Genomic DNA, 25,185 nt, shown 5'->3' with positions numbered 1-25,185 from the left:
TATTTCACCTAATGCATTATTTCAATAACGTATAAGGAAGTAAAAATTGAATCTGTTGTGAGTTCCTTAGCAGCTGAAATGCAACTTAAATACATATTAATTTAAGGCCAGAAAACTCCTTAGCGAGAACTATAAATACAACCCTTAAAGTTACAGTTAAGGGAGAGGTAGGATTTTTCAAAAATAAGATTAAATCATATTAAAGATAGATTTGTCCTGCAACTATTAGAAGAGGTAAGGGAACATTTAAAAAAATATGTAGCTATATTTAATGTTAAACACAGTGAAAATAACTATGTAATGAGTTATGATAATGAAAGAACATTCAACTCATCAAGTAAGAGACTACACTATGCCAAAAATGAACCTAAAGAGAAACCCTGGGAAGTTAGAGAATCACTTGCATGCAACTCTATCCTACATGATTACTTTCTCAACCATTATCACCAACCTCTGTAGTACTTTTCAACCATGGCAAAACTAAAGCAATAAGATTATATTATTCAATGATCAAAGAAATAAGGAATGACTAGCATCAACAGATTTTATTCACCCATGAGGAAAACACAAAGGAAACCTCAAACTGCGAATCATAGGATTGAAGGTGAAAGCCCCAATTATAGATTAAAGAAATTAATATATGTGCATTGATTATACACAGTAGGCCCAATATGTAGTTAATTCTGAAGGTTCAACCTCATAGAATCATGATTGTTTGCCAAAGGTGCACTTCATAGATCACAGGGGTGTATAAGATGGCATGAATTCATCAAAGGTGGGAAAGGAAAATGAATTTTGAATGCTGACAGAAAATAAAACATGTCTTTTGTATTTAAATTCCACAAAATAATGTTTTTCTTACATTCTGTAGTTGCTATAAAGCTTTTTCAAAAAGTTCAGAAGGGGTTGGACATGTTCATTCTGGGTTTGCAGCCATTTGCATTCATTTCATAAAAATGTTATCTTTTGTTGAACTAAATAAGTGAATTAATTTCTGAGGGCATCAATGGTGTTTTTAAGTGTTGTATTTCTTTGAGTATTCCATTGTTCAAAATTAAGTAAACTGGAAATAAAATTATTTTTACATTCCCTCAATATCATTAGAAACTCAGCATTAAATTTATGACCATTTTATTCTGCTCCGTATGAGGAAAGGTAGGTACAGTTTTTCACCCTTAGAAAATAACACCTCCATTAGGAACGCTTTTTTTTCAATAACTCCTCCATGCATTGACATAAGAATCAATTCAATAAAGGAATAGCCTTTTATAGACACCAACGCCAGAGAGGAACATTGTAGTAATTGTAGAAACTCAAAAAGTGTTTGCTTAGGAAAACTGTTACTTTCATTATTTCAAGACTAACAGAAAATTTTGAAAGCACTCTTGGCACTGCACACATGCACAGTTGACGGAATTTAAGAGTTAAAACCACAAATGTTTATAAATTTTCTCTGTATTGACTGGCATTTCTTGAACATAGTTTTTACCCGGGAGAGCTACACCAAAGGTTGTTCGCTTAGGCCTACCATAAACGTTCCGTCCCAAGCCTTGAGGCCGGAACTGAGCAGTTTGGCCGGAGCCTCAGGCCTACCATACACTTGGCCTTGAGGCCAGACCTCATTGGATTCCTATGCGGCCGTCCGGCCGACGGGATTGACTGGGATTCGAACCTCGATTTCCGGCCGAGTGCTTTAGCCAGTAAGCTACCAACGCATCATTCTTCCCTGTGGAAATTAGTGAACTATACCGGACAAGGTGGTATGAACTACTGAGCATATGATGCGACTAGCAGTCCAAATCGACCATAGGAGGATCCAGGAGGGGGACACAGGGGCACGTGCCCCCCAGACCCTCAAAAATATGCAAGATTTTTAATAGGGTCCCATTATCATTGCATTCTTTTTGTATTATGAGGTATCCTTGTGCCCCTCCCAGAACAAAATCCTGGATACAGCCTTGCTAGTACCCCCCCCCCCCCCCCAGAAAGAAATCCTGGATCCGCCACTGAAATCGACGATATAGTCCGGTATAGTCCACCAATTTCCACAGGGAAGAATGACGCCTCAGCAGCTTAACCTGCTAAAGCACTCGGCCGGAAATCGATGTTCGAATCCCAGTCAAGGCGAATGATTTTTTTTTCTGTGGATTTTTCACACACCTTGCGCATTGCGGGTGACTCCGTAAAGTTATCACCGTGGCTAGTCCCAGTATATTTAAATAACCATGGATAAATAAACATCAAAATAGATATTTAAAAAATTGCAGTTTTCATTAGCAACAATACTTCGGTGCACATACAAAAACTAAAAATGTCTTCCCTCGAATATACATTCTTAAGAGTTTGTTCCTTCATAACATTGACTTTCATGCCATGAGATGGAGAAGTTCTTGAAAAAATAGCATTCAAAGTAGAAATACCGTTTTCCAAAAACAATACCTTTTTCCATAGAAAGCCATAAAAATGGAAGGATGAATTCCTAATGATTGTTTGTTTGTTATGTAAACATTGAAATAAATCCTTCCAATACAAGTTTATTTCATTACAATATATCAAGTAGTTACTGAGATACAACACTTCAAATTCAGTATCATAACTTTTTGCAAGACAGTAAATTATCTCACTGGAATGTGGATGGAATGGATATTTTTACTGCTCATTGAGTGTTGATAAAATGTTTAGAATACTCACAAAGTTAATGGGACACAATACAAAAAGCTAAGCATGAATCATGAAAATATTAAAATACTATTCCCAACAGATAGAAGCTTTATTCTAATAAAAGAAGGGTATTTCTAGGATTGTCAATTAAGTCAAAAAAGGAAGCATTATTTATATACTTCTTTGGACCAATACATGTCAGGCAGTCACATTATACTATTTATCATCTATCTGTCATATAATATCCATTTTTAAACTGTCTAATCATGGTATGGGTAATACAGCTAAGTCTGATAAGAAAAAAATTGTAGTCAAAGAGAAAATGCCTCAGCTCTATTAATTTCGGTACTAAATTACATTTATAATAATTATATGTCCATTTGTAATTAATAACCATGCATTTGATTCCAATTTTTTTTTACTGTATACAACCTAAAAAGCAGAAAAGGCAAACACTAAATTCTGCATCGAATACTAATTTGGTTGGTTACAAAAAATAAGGAAAATGGACATGAGCTATTTTAAACATACCAAATGTAATTCTCTAGCTGAAATGTAGAACTACATACCTATATCTATGCTTTCTGAAAAATCAACCCCAATTCATGTGTACCTATAGCTATGAATTAATTGGGGCAATTGAATCATTGTAAAATATAAACTATCATGATTAAAAATAAAAATATTCAAGAAATTCAGGCTTACAAATTTTGATAAGAAAATATCCTAAAATGTAAAATTTACCAAAAAGCTTTCAAATTCTTTAAAAATAAAAACCAGTTCAGGTTTATTTAGAGATTGAAGAAAAAGGAAAGTGAAATAATTATCTTTGTATAAAATATGACATTTGTTAATACAAAATGTTCCATTCCAATGCTTAACTGTGATTTAAAAAAAAATATAATTGGTAAAGAGGGAATTAAATTATTTCTAATGGGAAAGCATGTGTTTTTTTGGCAGAAACTATTTCTTCTTTCCCATGGAATAAGAAGTGCCAATGGTAAATTTCAGAGGCTGTTCAAATTTTTAGGCCATGAGTTCAGCACTAACACATGATTATAAACATCTTTTGAAGCATTAAAACATTTTTATGAAAAGACTGGGTATTTATTGCACTAATTTGGGCAGAGATCGTTTAATTATATGAGAATACAAGAGTAGGTAAGGATATAGTGCACAAAGAAGACAATCATCCACTGCAATACATTACAACTGGCAAGCACCATAATGCATTTTTGACATATCACAGGATCACAACAGGTAAGAGGCAGTCACCAATTTAGTCCTTTAGCTAAGCTAAATATCATTTTATGGTTTCTCTTGATCACTACATTTACCAATCAAAAACAGATCTCCCTTAAACCCTTCAGCTATGGTAGCTACATCTAAAGATGTATTCTGTTGGTGATTTTTTTGCATAACACTCATTATTCTGTATTCTAATATTCAAGAGTATAAACTGTGATTGCTTGTAACTTTTCTCGTGTATTTATGTACAGTTTCACTTTTTTCTGACAAGGTATGTGTATCTTCTGAATACTTTTGACCAATAAAACATTACGTTTATTGTACTACTCTGACAAAGCCTACGTTTACTGATATGTATGATCAAACATGTGCATAAAAATTGATATTATTATGATTTAACTACATATTATTTATTGGCTTAACTTACTGATTCAATCGTTGGTGGATCAATTTTGTGGATCATCATCATGACAATGGGAGTAACTGGTAATGGGAGCAACTGTCTATCCTTTATTTTCAATTTTTTAAGATCATTTACCCACCAATCAAAAAATTCTAAAAGGTTTGCAAGAGTCATTCTTAGGGTGAATACATCTCCAAATTTCTTCCACATTTAATTATTTTCTAGATGACCGTAGACCATTATGTAACACTTCTTAATTTTTTACTCCGCAAATTTAGATTCTCACTTAAATGCAAACAAAACTCATCCAAAAACAGGACTGAACACAGAAGATATACTGAAACATACTCCTCCACCAGCTCCAAAAAAGAGTCTTAAATGGTAAGTACCTAACAATAAACCCTGAAGAGGAAAAATTCTCACCATGGTATTTTGATTGGAATTTAATGGAAAATAATTTTTTAAATTAAATATGCAACCTACATTGAATGCATCGCAATTGATGCTCAAACAAGGATGAATTTATGAATTTAACAGGGTGCTGGCAAGGGATGAACAAGATTTTGGGTACCAACCATCACCTATCTAACCTTGAGTCAGCTAGGAATGAAATTAAGGTGAACATTCCTTTAGCTTTTTACAAGCATGGGGAATACTTAAAAATAAAATCCCACAGCTGAAGGGTTTAGAGACAAAACAGACAAAGTTTATGAAAGATGATGCTACCATATGTTAAACTTCCTGGTATAACACATTTATCGCTACATATTCAACAAATTTAATGACCACTTTCCCCAGGGTCAACAAACCACGGACTGCAATACTCACCAACAACATTAAGCACACCAGACAGTTATTACAGTGGTTAAAAGCAGGTTGAAGAAAGACGGGTTAGGGAGAAAGGAAAGAAGGAGAAAATGCTTTTTTTTTAAGAAATACGAGGTAGCATACCTTGAAGCTGTCTGTTTATCAAAGCAGTGATCCCAGGGCCATCTCCTGCCTTCTTAACTATAAGCATTGGCTTATCTTCCCCGTCCTCCAGGCTATTTGGCAGGTGACCATTATTACTGGCGGCCATAGTTTCACTGACCTGCGTAGTACGTGCGAAGAGAAACGAGATGAACCATATGTCCCCGAGTCCATCACACTTAAGCTAATGAAGTATGACGGTATGTGATAAATTAAACTTAATCAACCAGTTTTCATGGGCACGGTTCCAACTTCCTCATCTTGGCAGTCCCAAGATGTCCGTATATATGTAAAAACCTTAGAGATATGCATCACTTTTCGGATGGCCCCAATGTTTTCCAATCAATGCAGGCAGCTTTTTCATGGAAATCTGGTGAGACAGGGTTTTTAATTTATATTTATATGTTTTTATTACAAAAGGAAGACAAGAACCAAAATAACAGGGACACGCCCCAACATGGCAACCAGTATCTCGGAGATACATCCAAATTGTCAACCCACCTCTACTTCATACTTGCTCTCTTCCTACTACCGCCTGATGCAGATAGCATATCAATATGATTAAAAAGCCCAGTCTCACCAAAAACCCTCGAGTGAGCAACCACTATCAGTAGAGAAATGGTGGAGCCACCCAAACAGTGATACGAAGATATATCCCAAAAGGTTAGACAAACAACTGTGTAAATTTGAAAGAAAAAAGAGCCCCCAGGGATATTCCACTGCTTTCTATGAGCCTCTTTCCAACAGGGGCTAATTTCAAATTCATTGAGAAAATTCACTAAAAAAAACTTGCCAAAGATATATATCATTGGCTCCTCAACTACAGGCATTTACTCCATTTTTGGTCCCTTTATTTGGTCAGTCGATGACATTTTCTGGTCCTTTTGACAGCTCTCTACATGGCCAATTCAACAGCTCAATCACAAAGATTTTGCAACAAAAGAATTTGTTGCATCAGACACACAAATAAATTCCTATACCACTGATGACATACTTAATTCAAACAAAATGATAACTTTTAAAGCAATGGCATTTTAAAACACCTCAGAAAAAGTCATTTGATATTTGTATAGGGTTCAAATCATCAGATATAAAACTGTTACTGTACAGTAAAAGGAATTGATATTGAGGTTCATAACTATGGAATATACAACAAATATATTTTGAGAAAATCACAGGGATGAGCAAAATGATAGCCATAAACATGTACTTTGATGATTACTTCCATTGTAGGACAAGAGTTTTGACGTTCCCATTAACACATTCAATGCAGGCCCGATTCTCATGAAAGTCGTCAGAATCGGCCGATAAAAAAAGAAAGAAAAATAGAGAGGTTTTCGCACCATAACTTCCATTCAAATACTGCTATTTACAAACAGCGCACACGGGTCAAACGAGGGAAGCTTGCTGAAGCCCATGCACACAATCGGAAGACTCGGAAGTGGATATTAGTCACGTACGGAGGCGGAGAAAGGGCTCCCGGCACGGCCAGCAGAGCACGTCAATTGACGTGCTCCATACTGAATGTGTTAATGTCATAAAGCCAACTGTGGGTCCTGCTCTTTTAGCCTCTCCTCTCTATATTACCATCATGCAAACTAAGTTCGCAAGACAGGGTTAATAAATAAGGAATTTATTTCCCCTTTTATAAGCACCGAATTGTAATAAATCTTGGAAAGATGTTTTTCAAAATAGACATAAAAATCATTTACAGCCCTAAAATAAGCCACTTATTCAAATTCATATCTAGAGAAAATAATAGTGCAATGAAATAAAAATGAAACCTTAGAGAAACATAACATTATAATCTGACTGAAACAAAATTAAAATTATTCATAAACTTTGAAAAGGAGTAAATATCACACGAGAAAATAATTTAATAGAATATTGACCTAAATTTATCGAATGCTAACGACTGTGTCATATTATTTAATATAAACTAGAATTTGCAGAAACATCTTCAAAACTATATTAAGAATTTTTCTCGCATAGCTAAAAAATAATTGTGTGAAGTGTGTTATAACCATAAAATTAATGTCAGTTTTCCTTAGTGAACATTAAGATTTAGCCCAAGCATATGACGGATTTTGATTGAGATAATGACCATTTCATCACATATTATTCTAAGAAATTACGAACATGGAAGAAATTCATTAATTCAACATAACTTACTCCAAATAACACTTCATTTTAAGCTTTCATACCTTCAAACTCAAATACAAATGGCAGGAACAATCAGAATAAAAAACAAAAAGACTTGATATAACCATGAAGGTGCCAGAAATACAATAAAATCACATGTTTTCATTGATTTGGGTATTCATAGTTACCATCCATCTGTCAGATAAAAGCCAATCAGAATGAAATTGTCCCTGGATATTTCCATACAATTTTAAAAAGTAAGATAATTGTGCCAAACCTCCAGAAATCCTTCCTTACATGTGAGGATTTTTTTCTGCTTTCTTGAAAGGTGCCATGCTGTTTTTTTTTGGTTGGTTGAATTTTTGGTTTGCAGGGTGCCACTAGTCATTACAGTGATATTACTGCAAGGCTTCCCTGACAGGGCCTGCACAGCCACTCAAATACTTAAAATGAATAAATTTATAAAACATGGCTTAGGTTTATAATAACATTTGAATGCATGGGCAAAATCGCCCATTGAATATTATGGCAGCAAATCTGTTAACTCAGGTGCTCTTGTTCCATCATTTTCAAGACTTAGGCAGCATCTACAAAATTTCTCTTAGCTTTTAGATATCTCAGCATTCAATTCGGCAATGCAGTTCTGGCTGCAGCTCAACTACGAAGAAGCAGCCAAATGCATGCAAAGTTCACACATTCAGGGTATGAAGATTACATCCTTCCCCATGCCCAAGATGTACTGGAAAATTTATTTCTGGTGGAGCCCAAAGGCTTTACCAAGATTTGATCCTGAGATCTGGCAATCTGTGGCCCAATGATCTATTCACCAACCCAACGTGTTCCTATCATTACATCAACATACGGACATGAGATACAGGCTGCCAGGATGCTTCTGAAGTGCTCCATAGAAATGTACCAAAACAGATAGAATACTTAAATAATAACAGACATTGTCAAAATGAAGAGGGGCAAATCTTGAAAATATTTATTGACAGAGGAGCAGTTAATCAGTAGCCCAACCCTCTACCTACTCTGCCAATAGGCTCCAATAAATTTAACTCAGTCAAAGCACAGAAACTGTTAAAATGTACAAAGGCAAAGCTTGATGGTATTTTTAAGCTATCAAGATGAAATTTTTTTGCAACCTGCCAGCCCAGTTGCACAGAACCAGTTGATATACTCAAGTGCTACCTGTACACATTACGAAATGGTTTTAAGCTCAACTGATGAACAAATTGAGTTTCCAAACAGTGTGCCCATGTGCAGACAGCCTAACCACAAAATATAGAAATGTCTTCAACACTTTAACCGGCATTAAACAAATTCGAGTGCTACCCAGGGCAGCAAATTTCATGTTCATGGCTACTTCAGCCCCTGTGTAGTATTTTATACTCTTTTTTCTCATTATCTGGATAGATTTTAGAGATTGCTAGGACAATGTATGACTCATAGTATGGAAAATGTTTTTTTTTTAATTCAATGCAGAACACTCCTCCAAACAAGAACACTGGCAGAAAAATTGTTAGAGGGTGCTGCCCCTGCATGTTGTCAGGAGTGGTGATGAAGCTTTTGTTTAAAAATTAAAACAATAGTTTTGTTAAAAAGGAATTTTTCCACTCTTTTTCTAATGTTTCCCTTTTCTTATCACACTATTACTATTCAAATTACACATTATTCCCCCTCCCCCCAAACGAAATTCCTAGCTACCCCACTCCCTAGCAGCAACCACCCTTTAATTTCAGATTTTTCCAATATTCAGATATTCATGCAGAAAGCAAGTCCACAAGGCTAAATCAGTGCATCCATCTCAATTCGTATCTCAATGAATGCATTATACCTGTACTTTTTGGTATTATGATGAGCAACTTATAGAGCTAGGCTTACCTGAGTGATAACTAAACCTCCTTAGCTGGGACACCAATTCTCTTTCCTTCGCAATGACGACAATGACAAAATGTTTACAAAGACACTCTGCTCCAAACAGGGTGATGCATTCCCTTCAATCCTACGACCTTGCGAGTTGAAGCAAGTGGGCACTCATCACACTCAGAGTAGCGTAGATGAAGCAGCCGTTAAATGTTAATTTAAATTATAGGAAACTCTTCTCCAAAATTATTAGGGAAATTAAATGAAGATATCTAGTCAAGATGAGATTCGTTAACCTTTAATCGCCATATTTAAATTCCCACTGGTCGCATTTCACTGCCATGTTTAATTCCAACCAATAATTCCAATATTTGCGTGCCAGTATGGGTATGCTACTGTGTGGAGCTTTAATTGCCCACCCTGCATGTAAAAACCCAAAACTCAAATTTGATCCCTCAAACGAAAAAATGAGATGTCCAGCACATAACAACTGCTACATGATGCACACTCACTCATTCCGTGGTTCAACTCAAAGGTTGGTTTGGATAAGAGAGGGTAGAGTACCCACAGGCATGTAAATCATAAATTCAGGGTAGATGGGGCCAGTTCCTTTCACAGGGCCACCTCATACTTTGTGAATTTTGTTTTGGGGGTGTCCGAAGGTTTCACACGGGAGTGGATCCCAGGACCCTTTGATGAACATCGAAGCACTCTACCCACTAGGCTACCATGCTCCCATTGATGCAAACATAATTGAAAAACACATAGGCTTAAAAGAACGGCACCCCACTAGTTTCTTTGATAACCAAGTAATGCTATGTATGCCACAATGAGAGAGGCAGCAAGCCTTCTGAGGAGTAAACTGTGATTCAAAGCAAACAAATATACTCTATAATTATTTCTCCTGACATCGAAAGCCTAAAACTAAAAAAAATATGGGCTGGTGAGCAGGAGGAGGAACAGAAAAAATGAATGTAAGGAGATTAATGATGAGCTACTTAAACATTGCATTCAAACTACTTAAGCAACAGCCTAACAATCTCATCATAATGCAATTCAATAGCCACCAATAGGATAATAAATTTATCACCTTACTTTAGTTGAAGGTAACATCCATATCTTTCGGAATTTCCATACCATATTAAGAGGAAAAATGCTTCATGGATCCACTGTTACTGATGAGTTAATTCATAATTCTCTTGATACAATTACTCTACACTTGTTGCTAATCCCACATCTGAGTAAAATCTGAACTAAGTTAGTGAGCTCGTGAGGCACAACGCTTTTCTGGTCATATACATGTTGAAATAAAAATTATAAATTCAGTATGCCCACTGCAGTCAAAAATTATTTACAATGCAATTTAAATTTGGTAGCTAAGTTATGTGCTGGTTAAACAATATTACAGGATTTTACATGTTAAACTTCCTGAACAATGTAGCAATGGGTTGGATATACAAGAGAGTTAAGGATTATTTTCTTCACGAGTGATGGGATGGATTCCCAATGTTAAACATATAGCACAGATATGAAAGGGTTAAAATTCCAAGCACAGAAAACTTAAAATTGTGGATGAATTATTTAAAATATATAAGTGTAATCTATAGAGGTACATTTATCTCCATTAGACATTAATGAGCTTGGTGCTTAATTGATGATGATTAAAATGTAAACATCATAAAGCAGGTTCGGTCATCTTGGCTGAAAAATGAATAAGGACCTTTGCCATTCACAACAAGCTATGAATCCAAATGAGTACATTACAGTGAATAAGGCTTGACCAACACAGCATGTATAGATAAACTAAAAAATACTCTAAAATATCAATAGTTACGAATAAGGGTAAGGTTTTAAAATAAAATTTGGTCTCAAGATAAAAAGTACGGAGAACACAGTGGCAATGACCATGATAGAGATGTTTGACACATGTGCAGCGATCATTCTCCACAATAACAAAAATAAAAGATAACCATTTATCCTAAGCAAAAATTCATAAGGAACTTTTCAGTGATGTAGTGACTCGTTAACCCACTGAGAAGAATAGAGAAATATCTCCATGAGAAACAGATTTTTGCACATACTAGCTTGCTCTTGTAATTAGCAGATTATTTTCCCAGTATGTAAAGCACATAAAAATTTGGGAAATTTTGATGAGCATGGGAAAATGTGAGGTTTTAACTTCTACTAATAAACAAAAACTTTTATTATGGGAATATTTCCTGACAGATAGACAGTAAGTTTACCTGGTACCTTCATGTCGCTTTCACAGGCATCTTATTTGGAAACAGTTCACTGCCTTTCACAAATTGTAGCAGAAAAGTTCAAGAGAAATGAAGTTTTTTTTGGTGAAAGCATAATATGAAGTGGAAGCCTGATACTAAAATACATCTTAAATAAATCTTATTTTTACCCCATAAAACACACATATTATGACAATGGAATGAGAATGCCTTATGATATGTGGTTTGATCAACCAACATGACTATTACTATATATTCATGACTGTGATTTAAACTACTTATGATCAAAATTTTGCAAGCTAAACTGATGAAATTACTTACCGTATGTTCTGGCTTATGAGATGCACTTTATTTCCAAAAACTCCATGGAAAATCAACCTGTCTTTTATACAGTATATTTCAAAGTCAACTATTTAAAGCGATGAAAACAGGTAATATGCTTTTCAAGAAAACTATTCAGTAGACTTCATAGTCAAAACTTACCATTAGAATTCCTATCAAGTTGCTACCAATTATTTTCCTCTGATGCAGTTCTTGTGAACAGCCACAATTGCTATCAATGATATCAACTTGTTCCAGACAGCAACCAGCAATTACAATTTTTCATAAAAAATAAGTCTATCTCGTCCCAAAAATTTTTAATTCCCAATACCGACGAGGGTTGAAAAATAAAAAAATGTAAATGCACTTTTGACTTTTGACTCTGTAGTACCTCTTTTGAAATAACAGTTGCAAAATTTATTAATTCTTCATACTTTCAGGGGTATGGAGAGTTATTTGCACCACTCGTTGGTTCCACATAATCACAACGCATCATGACGTTAATGTTTCCCTTACCTAGGTTTCCTTAAAATGGTCGGGAAAAAATACATATGTGGTGCCAATAACTTACGACAAGTGATATTAACCCAACTGGAAACAAAATCACATACATAATACATGATTTTGAGAGGCAACTTAAGCCAGGAATTATGCACATTTTTATCATCAAAAAAAGGGAAAATAAGGTGCTCCTCCTACCAGCCATATTCATTATAATATTTTCTGATTAATTCCTAAAGTGACCTTATCCACAATGCCACTAAAAAAACTGGACACGTGTACTTTATGCTATCTGAGCACCAATGCAAATTAGAAGGTTGTTTCAAATAGATAATTGACAAGCAAGACAGAAATGTGTGTTCGTTCTTCCAAGTTTCAGATTACTATATCACTTTCCATGAAAATATGAAGTTAGAGCATAGCTAGGCTGTAGCCAGCCAGGAGTCCAAAAATTTTTGGGGTTCAGTCTACAGTAAACTACCCCTAAATAAAACCCACTGAAAAAAATTCTGTCTTTGGTGTTGGTGCACAAGAGCTTACCCTAAATTTTAGAGTTACAAATCCTTTGTTTCTATAATTTGAAGGAGCCATTTTTTTCCTTTACACCCCAGTACTATGGATGTCATAATCTTGGCATTCATTAACGAATTCATGACAAAACCTTTCATCACCCGATGCCACTAGTGGAATCTAACATTTGGTTATTTTTTTCCCTCACAAGAAAAATGCACACTGCATAAAAGCAGTGTATCTTTAAGTGCCCAAGCAACTAATAAGCCAGAAGATACGATATTCTATGATATCAAAATGTGAGTCAAAATTATTCAAGGTGACGGATATACATTTATGAATGAAATTTAAAAATAGGTACATTTAAAATTACGTGTAGTACCACTAGCATAAATGGAAAACGATAAACAATAGAAAGAAAATAGTGAAGAATCAATTGAAAATGACATTCAAACACTTGCAGGAGAGACCACATTTTGCACAGTACACGGATGAAAGTTCATTGCAGAGGACTTAGAAGAGAGTGACAGTGAGTTAAGAAAGAAACTTGTTAAATCCCCAGTTACAGCATAACAAGAGTGAGAATGGAAGAAATTTTTAAAGAAGAACTCTCTTGGTTCTACTTTTCTTCTCTTTCACTGAGAGATGAAGTTGAGAATGTGAAAAAAAAACATAGTGTCTGTAAACAGCATCAAAGTAGAGATGTGGGACTGAGTTCCTCCATACAGGACAGCAGAAGCAGTGACATAGAAAAAAATTATATCCCCATCACCATTTAGCATGCCAGAATATGACCAATCCCCAGTGGCTTGAAGGCAAAAATGATATTTTCTAAATCAAATGAAGTCCTGGTGAAAACTTAAAGCACGCTCCACGATATATAATGTGAGAACAAATGAAATGGGTTCATAAATATTCAAAAACACTTATAAGGAAGTGAATTAAACCCTAACATGAAAGTTAGATACGTCAAGCATATCTCAAAGTTAAAAAATTAATTCATCAAGTCCTACTAATCCCTTGAACAATGGCCTATATCTCAAAGAAATGGACCCTAGATGAAGCTGAATAATGTCATGAATGAATTCTGAATTTGAATACCTGTTTCTAAAAAAATAATTGATAGATAGAGCTCATTTTGTGCTTCAATTGAAGAAAATTTAGTCCAATTGATGTGTTATACTGGACAGATACTTTAAAACAGATAAATCGGGAGAAATAAAAATTGCAAATGCATACTAAAAAAATGTCAGCATCTTTCCAATAGCAAGAGAATCACACAGGCATTTCTGAATTTAAAACATGGACTTTCAACACTATTTATGGTTCTGACAACATGATAAAATATAAGAAAAACAAGATGTAATTCATCAATTACCCTCTTATTGAAAACATTTTAACTAGCCTAATATACAAGCATTAGATAATCATTATGGTAATTGTAACACGCAAAAAGCTCCTCTAAACACCTAAGGGTAATTTCCTTGCAATCATTTCAAGCAAGTCTAATAACCTTCAAGCCACTCATCATTGCTCCGAAATATAAAGAAGTAGGGACAGAACATGTCTGAAAGGTAACAGGAAAGATATTGTGAGAGCACATGTAAAAGCAAGATATCCCAACGCCACAAATTATTTGATAAGCTGCTCCCAATTTTTTCAGTACTTAAAGAAATTAACAACAATAGTCTGCTAAAATTGCACCACTTATAAAGATAGCCCTTGGAAATTCCACCAATTCCACCAACAGCAAAGTAGACACCTACACCTCCTCTCAATAAACAAACACATGCATAATTTCTCCAGGGTAACTACTTGAATTTGAATTTCAGCATAATGACCAAAACTTGAAGGGTGTATGAAGTCAAATTCACCACTTTATATTCACAGGAAGGCCAAAGTAAACTAAAATTATAGTTAAATTAAAGAACACTCATATTCACTACATTGTTAATATTTCAAATAATGGAATTCAATTAAGTTCTGCAATTTTCAAAGACATTTCTCAGTGCCTAAAGGTCATTTACAGAAGCATTTCAAATAGCACTCCAAGATTAAAGAGTATTTTACATTCCATATTTCTTTTTGTGTTCAAAATTTGGCCATGAAATGTGGGAAAGAGATCATTTTAAACATGACCGTAATACCTACATATTAACAGCAAATGCAACCTACAATACATAGTCTTTTATATTCTGACTTAAAGAAGAAATTATGTAAATGCATATTTGTCGCAAAATATTAAATTGGTTGCAGAGAGATATATTGGAATTAATGATGATCTTAACATGTTACAGAAATTAAATTTCAATGGTTCTATTATCTCGATAAACACGGTTGGTGTGGTTCATGGATATAGTCAAGATTTTTATCAGCAGTTAACCTTTTCCCTAGTTTTAGATCCAGATTAAGAATGAAATTAATCAAAAACATGTAATTTTATAGTTTTCTACCACCGTTAGTATGATATTCAATTGTTGTCTTACCTACCTTGATCACACTTATTCAGGTGTGGATATAGTAATGGCTTCTATTGATAGGTACATTTATTCATATAAATTTTAAGTGTTAGTTAAGGTAGAAGGTGGTACTCAGACATATGAAGGATCTCCACTATAAATCGCTGAAGTGATCAAAAGAAAATTGAATTTAACTGGGGACATACAGCTTCCTCCCACATTAACATTCCGAAAAATGAATTTGATTTTTATGCATTCTGTGATAACATATTGTAAACCTAAAATTAGCATTACAAGGATTAAAGAGAACCCAGGGTCAAAAATAAAAATGTGACCTAGGCTAATGAAGTTTAGTGTAATTCCAGGTCGATTGGTTATTATGTTCAAAACAAGGGTAAACGCAACAAACAATACAGCCCCCAATGAGGAAAGCAGAAGCTTTCAATAGAGGTTAAACTCTAGCTGATGATGTAATTCAATATCCAACTTCCAGAAAATAGTGAGTTATCTGGATTTTTAAAGAGATGTCCTCAATAAATTTATGGTATGATTTCTATTTATAAAATAATTCATGATCTTGTTTGTGAGTAAACATGAGTATGTACATAGGAATTCTTTTCAGGCTTTTCACAAGGTTATTGGCTTCATTTCTACCAAAGTTTAAGAAAATGATTTACTTCCCATTTTCAAGGGATGCTTATCTCACTGTGTCAGAATTTACACAGTTGAGTATTTAATTTATAAGGTATTTTAGTCCATTGTGCTGATGGCTTTTAGTACCCAACTGTGGTTAGTCTAAATTAGGGCAAATCTGAGTTAGGTAGCTAAGATAAAACATGAACTCAGCTATGGTAATCTGGTGTATGAAAGTACTTCATAAAGGTGGAGCAACTTATCAAAATATCGATACACATCTGCTGCCGGTAGAAGAAAAAGCAAGCAAGCAACATCACACATGTAAGCTACAATAAAATGAATAGGCACTAGGACCAGACCAATACTGCAAAATCCTCATCACAAGAAGAGCCAACTACAGGCATCTGAAAAAACAAGAAAAGGAATAATGAAAGGATAACAGAAGTTTCAATTAATAAGCTTGATTCAGTATGGCTTCATCTTCCTCATTTCTCAAGAATTCTCTTACTTGTTGCACTTACAAAAGAGGTTAAAAAGGAGAAGTACCAAATTTGATTTTAGGTCAAATTCTAAAAAAGAAATCACCAATACAATATTGGTTAAAATATATGTATATATGTTTAAAATCAGCAATGCAGTTACTAAAAAATCACATGCTATTTAGAATTCAAGCCAAAGACTAATTATAATTAAAGGCTTAAACAATTCATTTTTATGCCAAACTTATTAAAGCCTAATAATGCATTCTAGTTCACAACACAACACTGTTATACATACAGCCACAATGTGACTTTAGTAGTACTTAGGAATGCATTTGGCATCAAGTCAAATACTTATTTTTAAGAATTAATTAGTTTCCTACAGCCAAAAAAGGTAAGATTTGTAATTTACTCACTGATAGTGATAATTTTACTCATATTTAAGAGAATATTTCATACGCACATATACAATACACTACAAAAAATTCACGAAAACAACAATGCAAATGGTGAAAGTGAAAAAAATACTGAAAGAGTGATTTCTGGAATGTCTTTACATCTGCAGTAAAATCCTAAGTGCTAAACTTCTGAAAAATAGAGCAACTTCACATCTTGCACACACTTGACCCAACATCCTGACAAATGATGGATTTGTGATTAATAATTAACAAAGATCTTGACGCAGTGCGATTACACATGCATATTTCCAAATGACCTGACGGTAAATAAACTACCAAAAACATCACTACCTAAGCCAATGAGCAATGAGCCTTTTTTCTCCTTCCCTTCCAGCAAGATGTAAAAATTATTAAAATACTTCATAGCCTAAGTACAGAACAAACATGAAAATGTATTGCGTAAAAAAAATCTTTTCAACTCCATTGATCGCAAAAGCCTATAACCTCCTCTCCCCCTTTAGTGAGACATCGTGAAATAGGTATAGCTTGACCCACTTTCCCCTGCCCTCTAATCTCACGTGAGATTGTTCAAAATGTGTATTTTTAATGTATATACATTAATATATGCTTTACCGCATTGGATTTACTTAAAAAAAACATTTTTTTAAATTATTATTATTTAAACTCAGTTTAGATTGGTATTTAAGATTACCAAAATTGCTATTTCACACTGTTTCCTTGCGGGAAAAAATTATGTAAAACTTGCCATCTCTCCCCCACGTGAGATTGTGTGTGAATCGGTTTGACCCCTCCCCTAAATAGTCTCAGGTAATTACCTAATAGATACTCCATTATGCTTGTATCATAACTGAGAAAATTTCATGACAACCAATGATAATGAGCGCTGCAGACAATTTGGACACAACAAAATGTCCCGAGCATAAAACGAACTTCATGATTCGAATTGTTATAATTCATTCATAAAGGAGATAATACATACGTACATAAACAGCCATTTTTTTATTTGGAATCATAATGACGAGAATTAGAATTGTAATAATGAAATCATCATATGACAGAAAAATGTTTGAAATTTACACCAAAGATCGGTGGGCTCTATCCTAGGCTTAGATTGCTTGAGCAATTAAGTAAACATATCATTCACAGTGACACAAATATCATCATCTGAGGACCTCACTATATTTCTAGGTCCGACAGAGAAGATAAATTAAGAGAAAGATAGTGTCCCAAAAGAATAGGTACTTATGGGGATTCATTTTTCTCCAGAATAATAAAGGACACTATTAAATGCCAGGTGCCACACAGCACAAGCATTTTCTTTTTTCTTCTTTCTATTGTAAAAATTTTGTGGGTGACTCACTATTAAGGACACCTAGCTGGCCATTTTTCCACAATTTAGTTGTCTCAAAAAATATGTCAGTTACATTCTACTAATGTTGATAGGGTAATTTTTATTTTATCTTGCAATTTTAATACTTTTTCTTGGTTACTTGAGATGATATTAAATTAAATTTTCTGTTTTCCTAAAAAAACTTTTAATTATAAATGGTGGGACTTAATATTGCACTTGACGTTAAAAATGTATGGAAATAATATCTTTAACCCTCTAATCATAAATGGATGGCATCCTAACACCCCTCAACACATGCCTATTGAGGCAGCTTGCAGGACAGTACATAAATGAACACAAAAGTTTGAACTTTACAGTATCTTAATCAGAGCAAAAAATCTACAGATATTGGTGTACAAAATGGCATATGCCATTTTTTTAACAAAAAATTAATTTTTTAATGCCAATATCTCACAGTATTTTCACTGCTGAAAGCTTAAAAATGACATTAATGCTTACATTTTTGTATGTATTCATCATATGAACTTTCTATAAAACTAGAGAATTTTAAATACCTACGTTGGTGATTGATCTGACATGGAATACTAGTGAAATGATAACTACCACGGTTATGAGAAAGCAGAGAACATCTAAAGCAGATTTAAATTATGAAAAGTGATAGACCTTCCCCAAAAATTCATTTTCAAGCCCATCTCAAGTTTTGATTGAAATTTCTTTAACTCCCTCGCTCTAAGTTTGAGAAATTAAAAAAGACTAATCTATATACTACACAGAGCAACAATGCTGTTCAGATTTTTAAAAACAATGTGCTTCACAACAAGCTGATGCATGGTGAGAACAATGAATACTAGTGGAAAAACTGGGACAATCATGTGCGATTATTATCCACAGCCACAAATCGATTTGCAAAATTATAATACCTGTCAAATTCATTTTAGAGGAAGAATTTATGAAGGAAAAAAGTCACAACAACCCAGTCACAAATATTGAGAAAAAATTCCATAGAAACCAAGCATACTCCTCACAATCAATGATATGATATCAATTAACTGAAAAACCAAATTCACTAACAACACTCACAACTTGTCAGTTGTCACTGACAGAAATAAATTCACAACAAACTTCAAACTATACAATAAAATAATAACAGAAAAGCAGAGCTTCATCCCTATAGTCTAGTTCAATAGTCGATTCAAAATATATATTGATGATATGATGTGATGATTGATGTCTTCCAATGTCAACAATAGTGGCTACAAATTTCATTTCTAAATCAATTGCCTGATAGAAGTTACTAAACATTTCCACTATGGCAACCACATATTTTTTCATACTCAAAAATTATTCTCAGAGAAATAATAACTTTTCCACAAATACAGAGCAATTTATTCCCCAATCACATGTTTGAATGTCATCATCTTGCATGGAAAATATCAAAAATGACCTAAAATTCATCGCAAGACATGTAGACTTTCTTTGTATGGTTATCAGCGACAAAATGCAGAGATATTAGCGAGAATGTAGTACTTAAATGAAGGCCAGGAAAAAAGAAGACCCCACAAATATTAAATAAGAGAGACACTGAGTAATTTCAATGTAAAACAGATGGAGAATAACGGATTTCATGATCTTTAATGTGGCATGTGTGGCAAAAATTATAGCAAAGATTCTAAATATGTTTTATACAAGACATACCAAGCATTATTAAGCTTCACAATCAACATTAATTGTGGATACAATGAGGATGAGAAGACAAGACAAAAAAATGATCGTTAGACAGGACAGATACAGGAGGATTGGGAAAAAGATTTATGGGGTAGCCAGCCACCCTCCAATAAACATTACGTATCAAAAGTAAACACGCACATAAATACTCCTAATAATTATTCCTGGCAGTTCATTTCATAAGCACACTAAAGTGCAATAGTAGAACATGTCCCTCATGATCCATGATTAAAGCTAAATTTTCAACAACGCCCAAAATAATATAGCTAAAAAGGTATTGGTGCACTTGTATATTTTGCATGATTCAAACATTCACGCACTCATCAACTGAAAATTAACTGCCATACAATCAACACTTCTTGAAATTTTGTTTTTTTTTCATCATTAAAAATACCACGACAAAATGATCACAATTCACTTTCAAGAACTACCTCTGGTTAATTTCTTGACGCATCAACAAACACTTTAATACCTACAACTATAGCATGCTTTTAGGGTAGTTATTACCAGTTTGTACACATGCTGATCGGTGAAATTTGCATAAAATTAATTCCCATGCACACCTAATGGCTACAAAAAACTAAACTAGATTACTCCAAATTCTAACAGTAAAGGCACTCAGGACACAGCACTATACAATATTAATTTGCTATTTCTATCATACGCTACACCCAACCTACAGAAACCTGGACAGTGTTACTATTAAATTAGGTTATCCAGTTGGAAGATAGTTACTGATCGATCACAAGACCTCAAAAAAATATAAAATTCATCATTTTTTCTTATAACACCAGTATTTATTTCATTTTATGTCTAAATGTGATCCATAATCCTTTATCTGCAACCAAATTCTTTATATGAGAGTCATTTTTAAGTAGTTTCTAATACTGCTCTTGTCACTTTCTGAGCTTTTATGTATAAAAATTATGCGATTTTATGCAATGAATTTCTTTTTTTTTAATGTGATTTCGAATAAAAAATATTCCCGTGTACTGTGTCTCCATCAATTTAAATGTCCTATAGTGAACTTATGATAATAAGATGTACTGACTTCATTTTGACTTTGTAAAAATTGGAAAACTTTTACTTTCTGCAACAGAGACACCAAAATTTTGCATGATAATAAAAGGCTGATAGGACAGTATACCGGCAGTAAAAGTGTAAGCATATGCAGCTGCTGCACCAATTAAAATTCTTACAGTGATTCACTAGATGAAACAGGCTCACAAACATTCAAAATGTGAATTTATTACAGAAGTGCACAAAGATATTTTGTTAGTTTCACATATCTTTTTAAAAAAACTTATTTTTCTTTCAAACAATTGAATTCAAGTTAAAATCCTTCCTCCTCGCAGTTGTTGTGATCTGCTCGCTAAAGGTAGAAACACTTTTTGCAGGGCTTAGTTGACCAAAATTTGCTGCTGTTACACAAAAAAAGGTATACATCATTCTATCCCCAAATAACTTTCTGGTACTGCAAGATATATATTTTATAAGGTTATGACCATACCATCCTTCCATAAAAATTATTTCAAAGACCAAAACTGAAGGAATGCAAGTTAAAATAAAGTGATACTGAATGTTACAGATAAAATTTATTTCTGCATTTTCCAGAAGATAACCTAACAACAAAAATGAATAAGAAGTGTGAAAAAATGACTAGGAATAGAAGATAAAAATATAATTTATCTCTTAGGATAATACAAGAGTTGAAACAAAATAAAACTTTACAAACTCCAGTATGACACACTGAATTTTAAGGAACTTCATTAATCCCTTTAATTTATTCAGCCAATAAATTGATTAAAAAAATTATTTTTGTCGATATCCAATACCCTTCAATGTAATTTCCACAGTTTAAACAACGTCTATTCACATCCATGGGATATCAATCCACCTTGTACAACAAAAACTGAGGCAAGTGTATGAAATGGTGTATATGATGGATGAAATGTATATGTATAACTAAAACAATTGTAGGATAAGTGAAAAGACAACTGATTCTTTAAAAAGTATACAAACTAAGAGATAAGATACTCTGACACAGGTTTCTATGAATTCTCTTATTCATCTAAAACATCTTCAATCTGATATCCTTCAACCTCTCACCCAAATCTAAGAAACTTTTTTCTAATATCAAGATTTAAAGTTAACACAACTTTGATAACTTGTAGTGCACATTGTGCCCATTCAGAAATTGATGATCTTCCAAACCATGAGCCATTAACTTGTTCAACAAATGCAGTCCCCTTTTCATTACAAAGTCATAAGGGTTCTCAAAGAATGATTGCACCTTCGCATTACTGACCTTCGAAATGGCATCAATGAAGTTTTTTTGCGTCATTGTTTGGTACGAAGGAAAAATATGGTAAATTCACTGTATTCTAGGGTGACTGTGATTCATTTAGTGAATAATCCATTATAACATACTCATCCATTATTTTTAAGTGTACCAGTAAAGGCCACTGAGGAAGAACACTAGTCAAAATAAAAACTAACGATATGCGGATAGAGTTACATAGTTTCATCCAAGAATTTTACTTTTCCATCTTCAAATAGAAGTTCCATTTTCAATTAAATGACTTAGTAATGAATGAGTAGAGTTTTAACGATTAATTAGGACACAAAGGAGATAGTAACTCTAGTCAAGAAGCAATGACGGAGTTCATTTTAATGTCTCTGCATAAAGAAAAAACTAAAGCCCATGTATACGTAGTAAAACACTCTCTTTCCTTATTATTCAGTTTAACAGCCAAAAACCAAAAATATTTTAGTCAATATTATAAAAAGTATAGAGTTATATAACTCCATCTCTTCTTTTAATCTTGAATGTTCAATCTTTAACTTGCATTGACATAATATCAAATCAGATGGAAATCTTAATGATGTCAATCAATGGAAAAAGATCGATGTACAGTAAAAACTCAAAACATTAATTAAAAATAATGATTCCATCAATGCCATTTAGAGGAGAATACCAATGAACATGAGTTCTTCCTCCACCTACCTACATAGACTCAAGGCAAATATATCAAGCATTTGAAATGAAATATGTTCCATTCAAAGGGGTACTTTCTAAAAAAAAATGTATAAGAAATGTGAGATTAATATTTAAGGCATTTATTCAGTCATCACACACACCAGGATACAAAATCAATCTCATTGATATTATATTTTTCATTGAATCAAGAGAGTCACATGACAGAAGCTACTTTCACCAAAGTCCAATTCAATCTAAAATGAAAATTAGATGATCCTTGACTCTCACCCATCATTCAACTTCCAAAACATAGTTCCGTTAATGAAATAGCATAAAAGAAACCACACAGAATAAATATCATCAGGGATTAAATATTAGTATCTAAGGGTTAATTTCAAATATAAGACAACTATACCATAGTACAAGAGTTTACTGGTTAATTTAACTACACGCTAGAAACATAATAAATTGAACATCAAAATATTGGTATTGATTAATCACAGCGGAAACCTTTTTATCATGCAGGGAATCAAACTATATAGTTACACAAACTTCAATCTAAGACTCTCCCGCAGTAATTACAAACCAGATTTCAAATGCTAAGGGCAACGCATACTAAGACATAATTATTTTATCACACAGACCATTACGGCATCATAAAAGCACAGCTCAACAAAAGCTACAGAACTAATTTACTTGACAAAATTCACTCTAAATTAAATCACATCTTCCATCTGCAACTAAATGCTTTTATTCCCAATGCTATCATCAAATAGCATTGACTATGTTCACAACAAGATATAATTAAAATTATTCGATGATGTTTCTTCCAGATTCACTTGGTAGCCATGAGGCCTCAATGTAACTCATTGAATATTCCAGCATCAAATAAGCTGCAAATCTTACACACATTTCACCATGTCCCTGCATTATAATTAGTGCTTCCTGTGGTCATTTTTTGCCAATTATGCCTTTTAAAAAACCGCTAAATTCACACACTAGGAGTGATTATAACACATTGCAACAGGGGCCATCAATTAATTAAGTCATACAACTACAATGTTAAGAATTAAACAAAGAGAAATAGTGAAGGTTCCAACATGTGCAGGAGAAATTTGGAAGAAAAGAGGGAAATAAATCTTTTTTCAGGCAGAGAGGAAACTTTATCCAAAGGGTGAGAGGATTTCAATTGAAGCCTGATTATGAGAGGCAAATAACATGAATTTCACTCAAATACCACAGTTATGACTAGGTTGACATATTTTAGCCACATTCAATACACATTTACACATGAATGCCATAATTTACCATCAGCAAATAACTAAGAAAAACAAGCGCTTGTCGGCAGCATTGATGGAGAAACTAACTGAAAAGGTCAAGGAAGATGAGTAGAATTCAGCATAAAAGAGCAATGTGGAAATGTCACAACACCCAAAAAGCCTTAAGAGACAGCTCTCACAGGTACGATAAAGAAGGAAAATATGAAGAAAAAAGACAAGACCCAGCCAAGAGCATTATGAATATATGAATGAAACAACAGCAATATCCTTGATTCATGCAAGGGCAGAATCCAAGTATTTTAGGGTAGTAAAAGAAATATCATCAAGTGCTTCTTATTTCAAACAGTAGAATGGATTAATATACATGGGTAATTAAAATCTTGTTCTTAACCATGATATGTGCCAAAAAATGCAGTGATTAGATTAAATAGATAAATAATTGATTTCTTCCCAGGTTTTACGTTAGGACAAATGGCACAAATTGGTTGACGTTTTGCTAGAATTCTTTTCTAACATCCTTGGGGCTGAGGTAAGATGAGAAGGGGGTGAGGTAAGATGCGAGAATTGAATTCCAACAAAAATTTAGCTGATATGGACCCTTTGATCTGGCTTATGCCAGGAAAGATATCACACAACCTATCCACTGAGAAATCCTGTAATCTTTTGTTAAAAGTGTGAGCTGTAAAAATTATGTAGAAAAAAATCTGCGTACGTACATGGAATCTTAATTTATTCTATAAAAAAACTTATTTTCTGGACAACCATGCTGAGTTGCGATTTGAGAGTTTTTATATCAAAGAAAATGCACATAACTACTGACTATTTCTGAACTGGACCCTATTTCTATTGGCTGAGTGAGAGACCAAGTCCATACATAATAACTGAAAACGAAAAAACTGTGTATGAACACTGCTCCACACTAATTACGCAAGTTTTACAAAAAATCACACTAAGAGGGACACATCAACTTATTTCATGACGTAATTAACAAATGG

The 25,185-nt window shown here is 33.7% G+C and overlaps 1 protein-coding gene across 6 annotated transcripts in view; it reads right to left on the bottom strand.

The window, feature by feature from the left end:
* The window catches only part of LOC124168859 (blood vessel epicardial substance), a 246,818-nt gene that overhangs the window by 15,740 nt on the left and 205,893 nt on the right, over positions 1 to 25,185 (bottom strand). For 4 of the 6 annotated variants that reach the window (XR_006867000.1, XR_006866999.1, XM_046547213.1 and 1 more), the window contains exons 5-6: positions 16,316 to 16,360; positions 5,264 to 5,402 (exon numbers count right to left, since the gene is read on the bottom strand). Coding sequence is in view for 4 of the 6 variants with exons in the window: in XM_046547213.1 (XP_046403169.1) it covers positions 5,264 to 5,402; positions 16,316 to 16,360 (184 nt within the window). In the remaining 2 variants the exon portion in view is untranslated. The remainder of the gene's footprint in view (positions 1 to 5,263; positions 5,403 to 16,315; positions 16,361 to 25,185) is intronic. The other 2 variants (XM_046547216.1, XM_046547217.1) reach the window with 1 other exon arrangement.

This window comes from Ischnura elegans, chromosome 12 (genome assembly GCF_921293095.1).
Source record: "Ischnura elegans chromosome 12, ioIscEleg1.1, whole genome shotgun sequence".
NCBI lineage: Eukaryota > Metazoa > Arthropoda > Insecta > Odonata > Coenagrionidae > Ischnura > Ischnura elegans.
The sequence above is the reverse complement of the archived record's forward strand: the minus strand, read 5'-3'. Positions and strand labels throughout refer to the sequence as shown.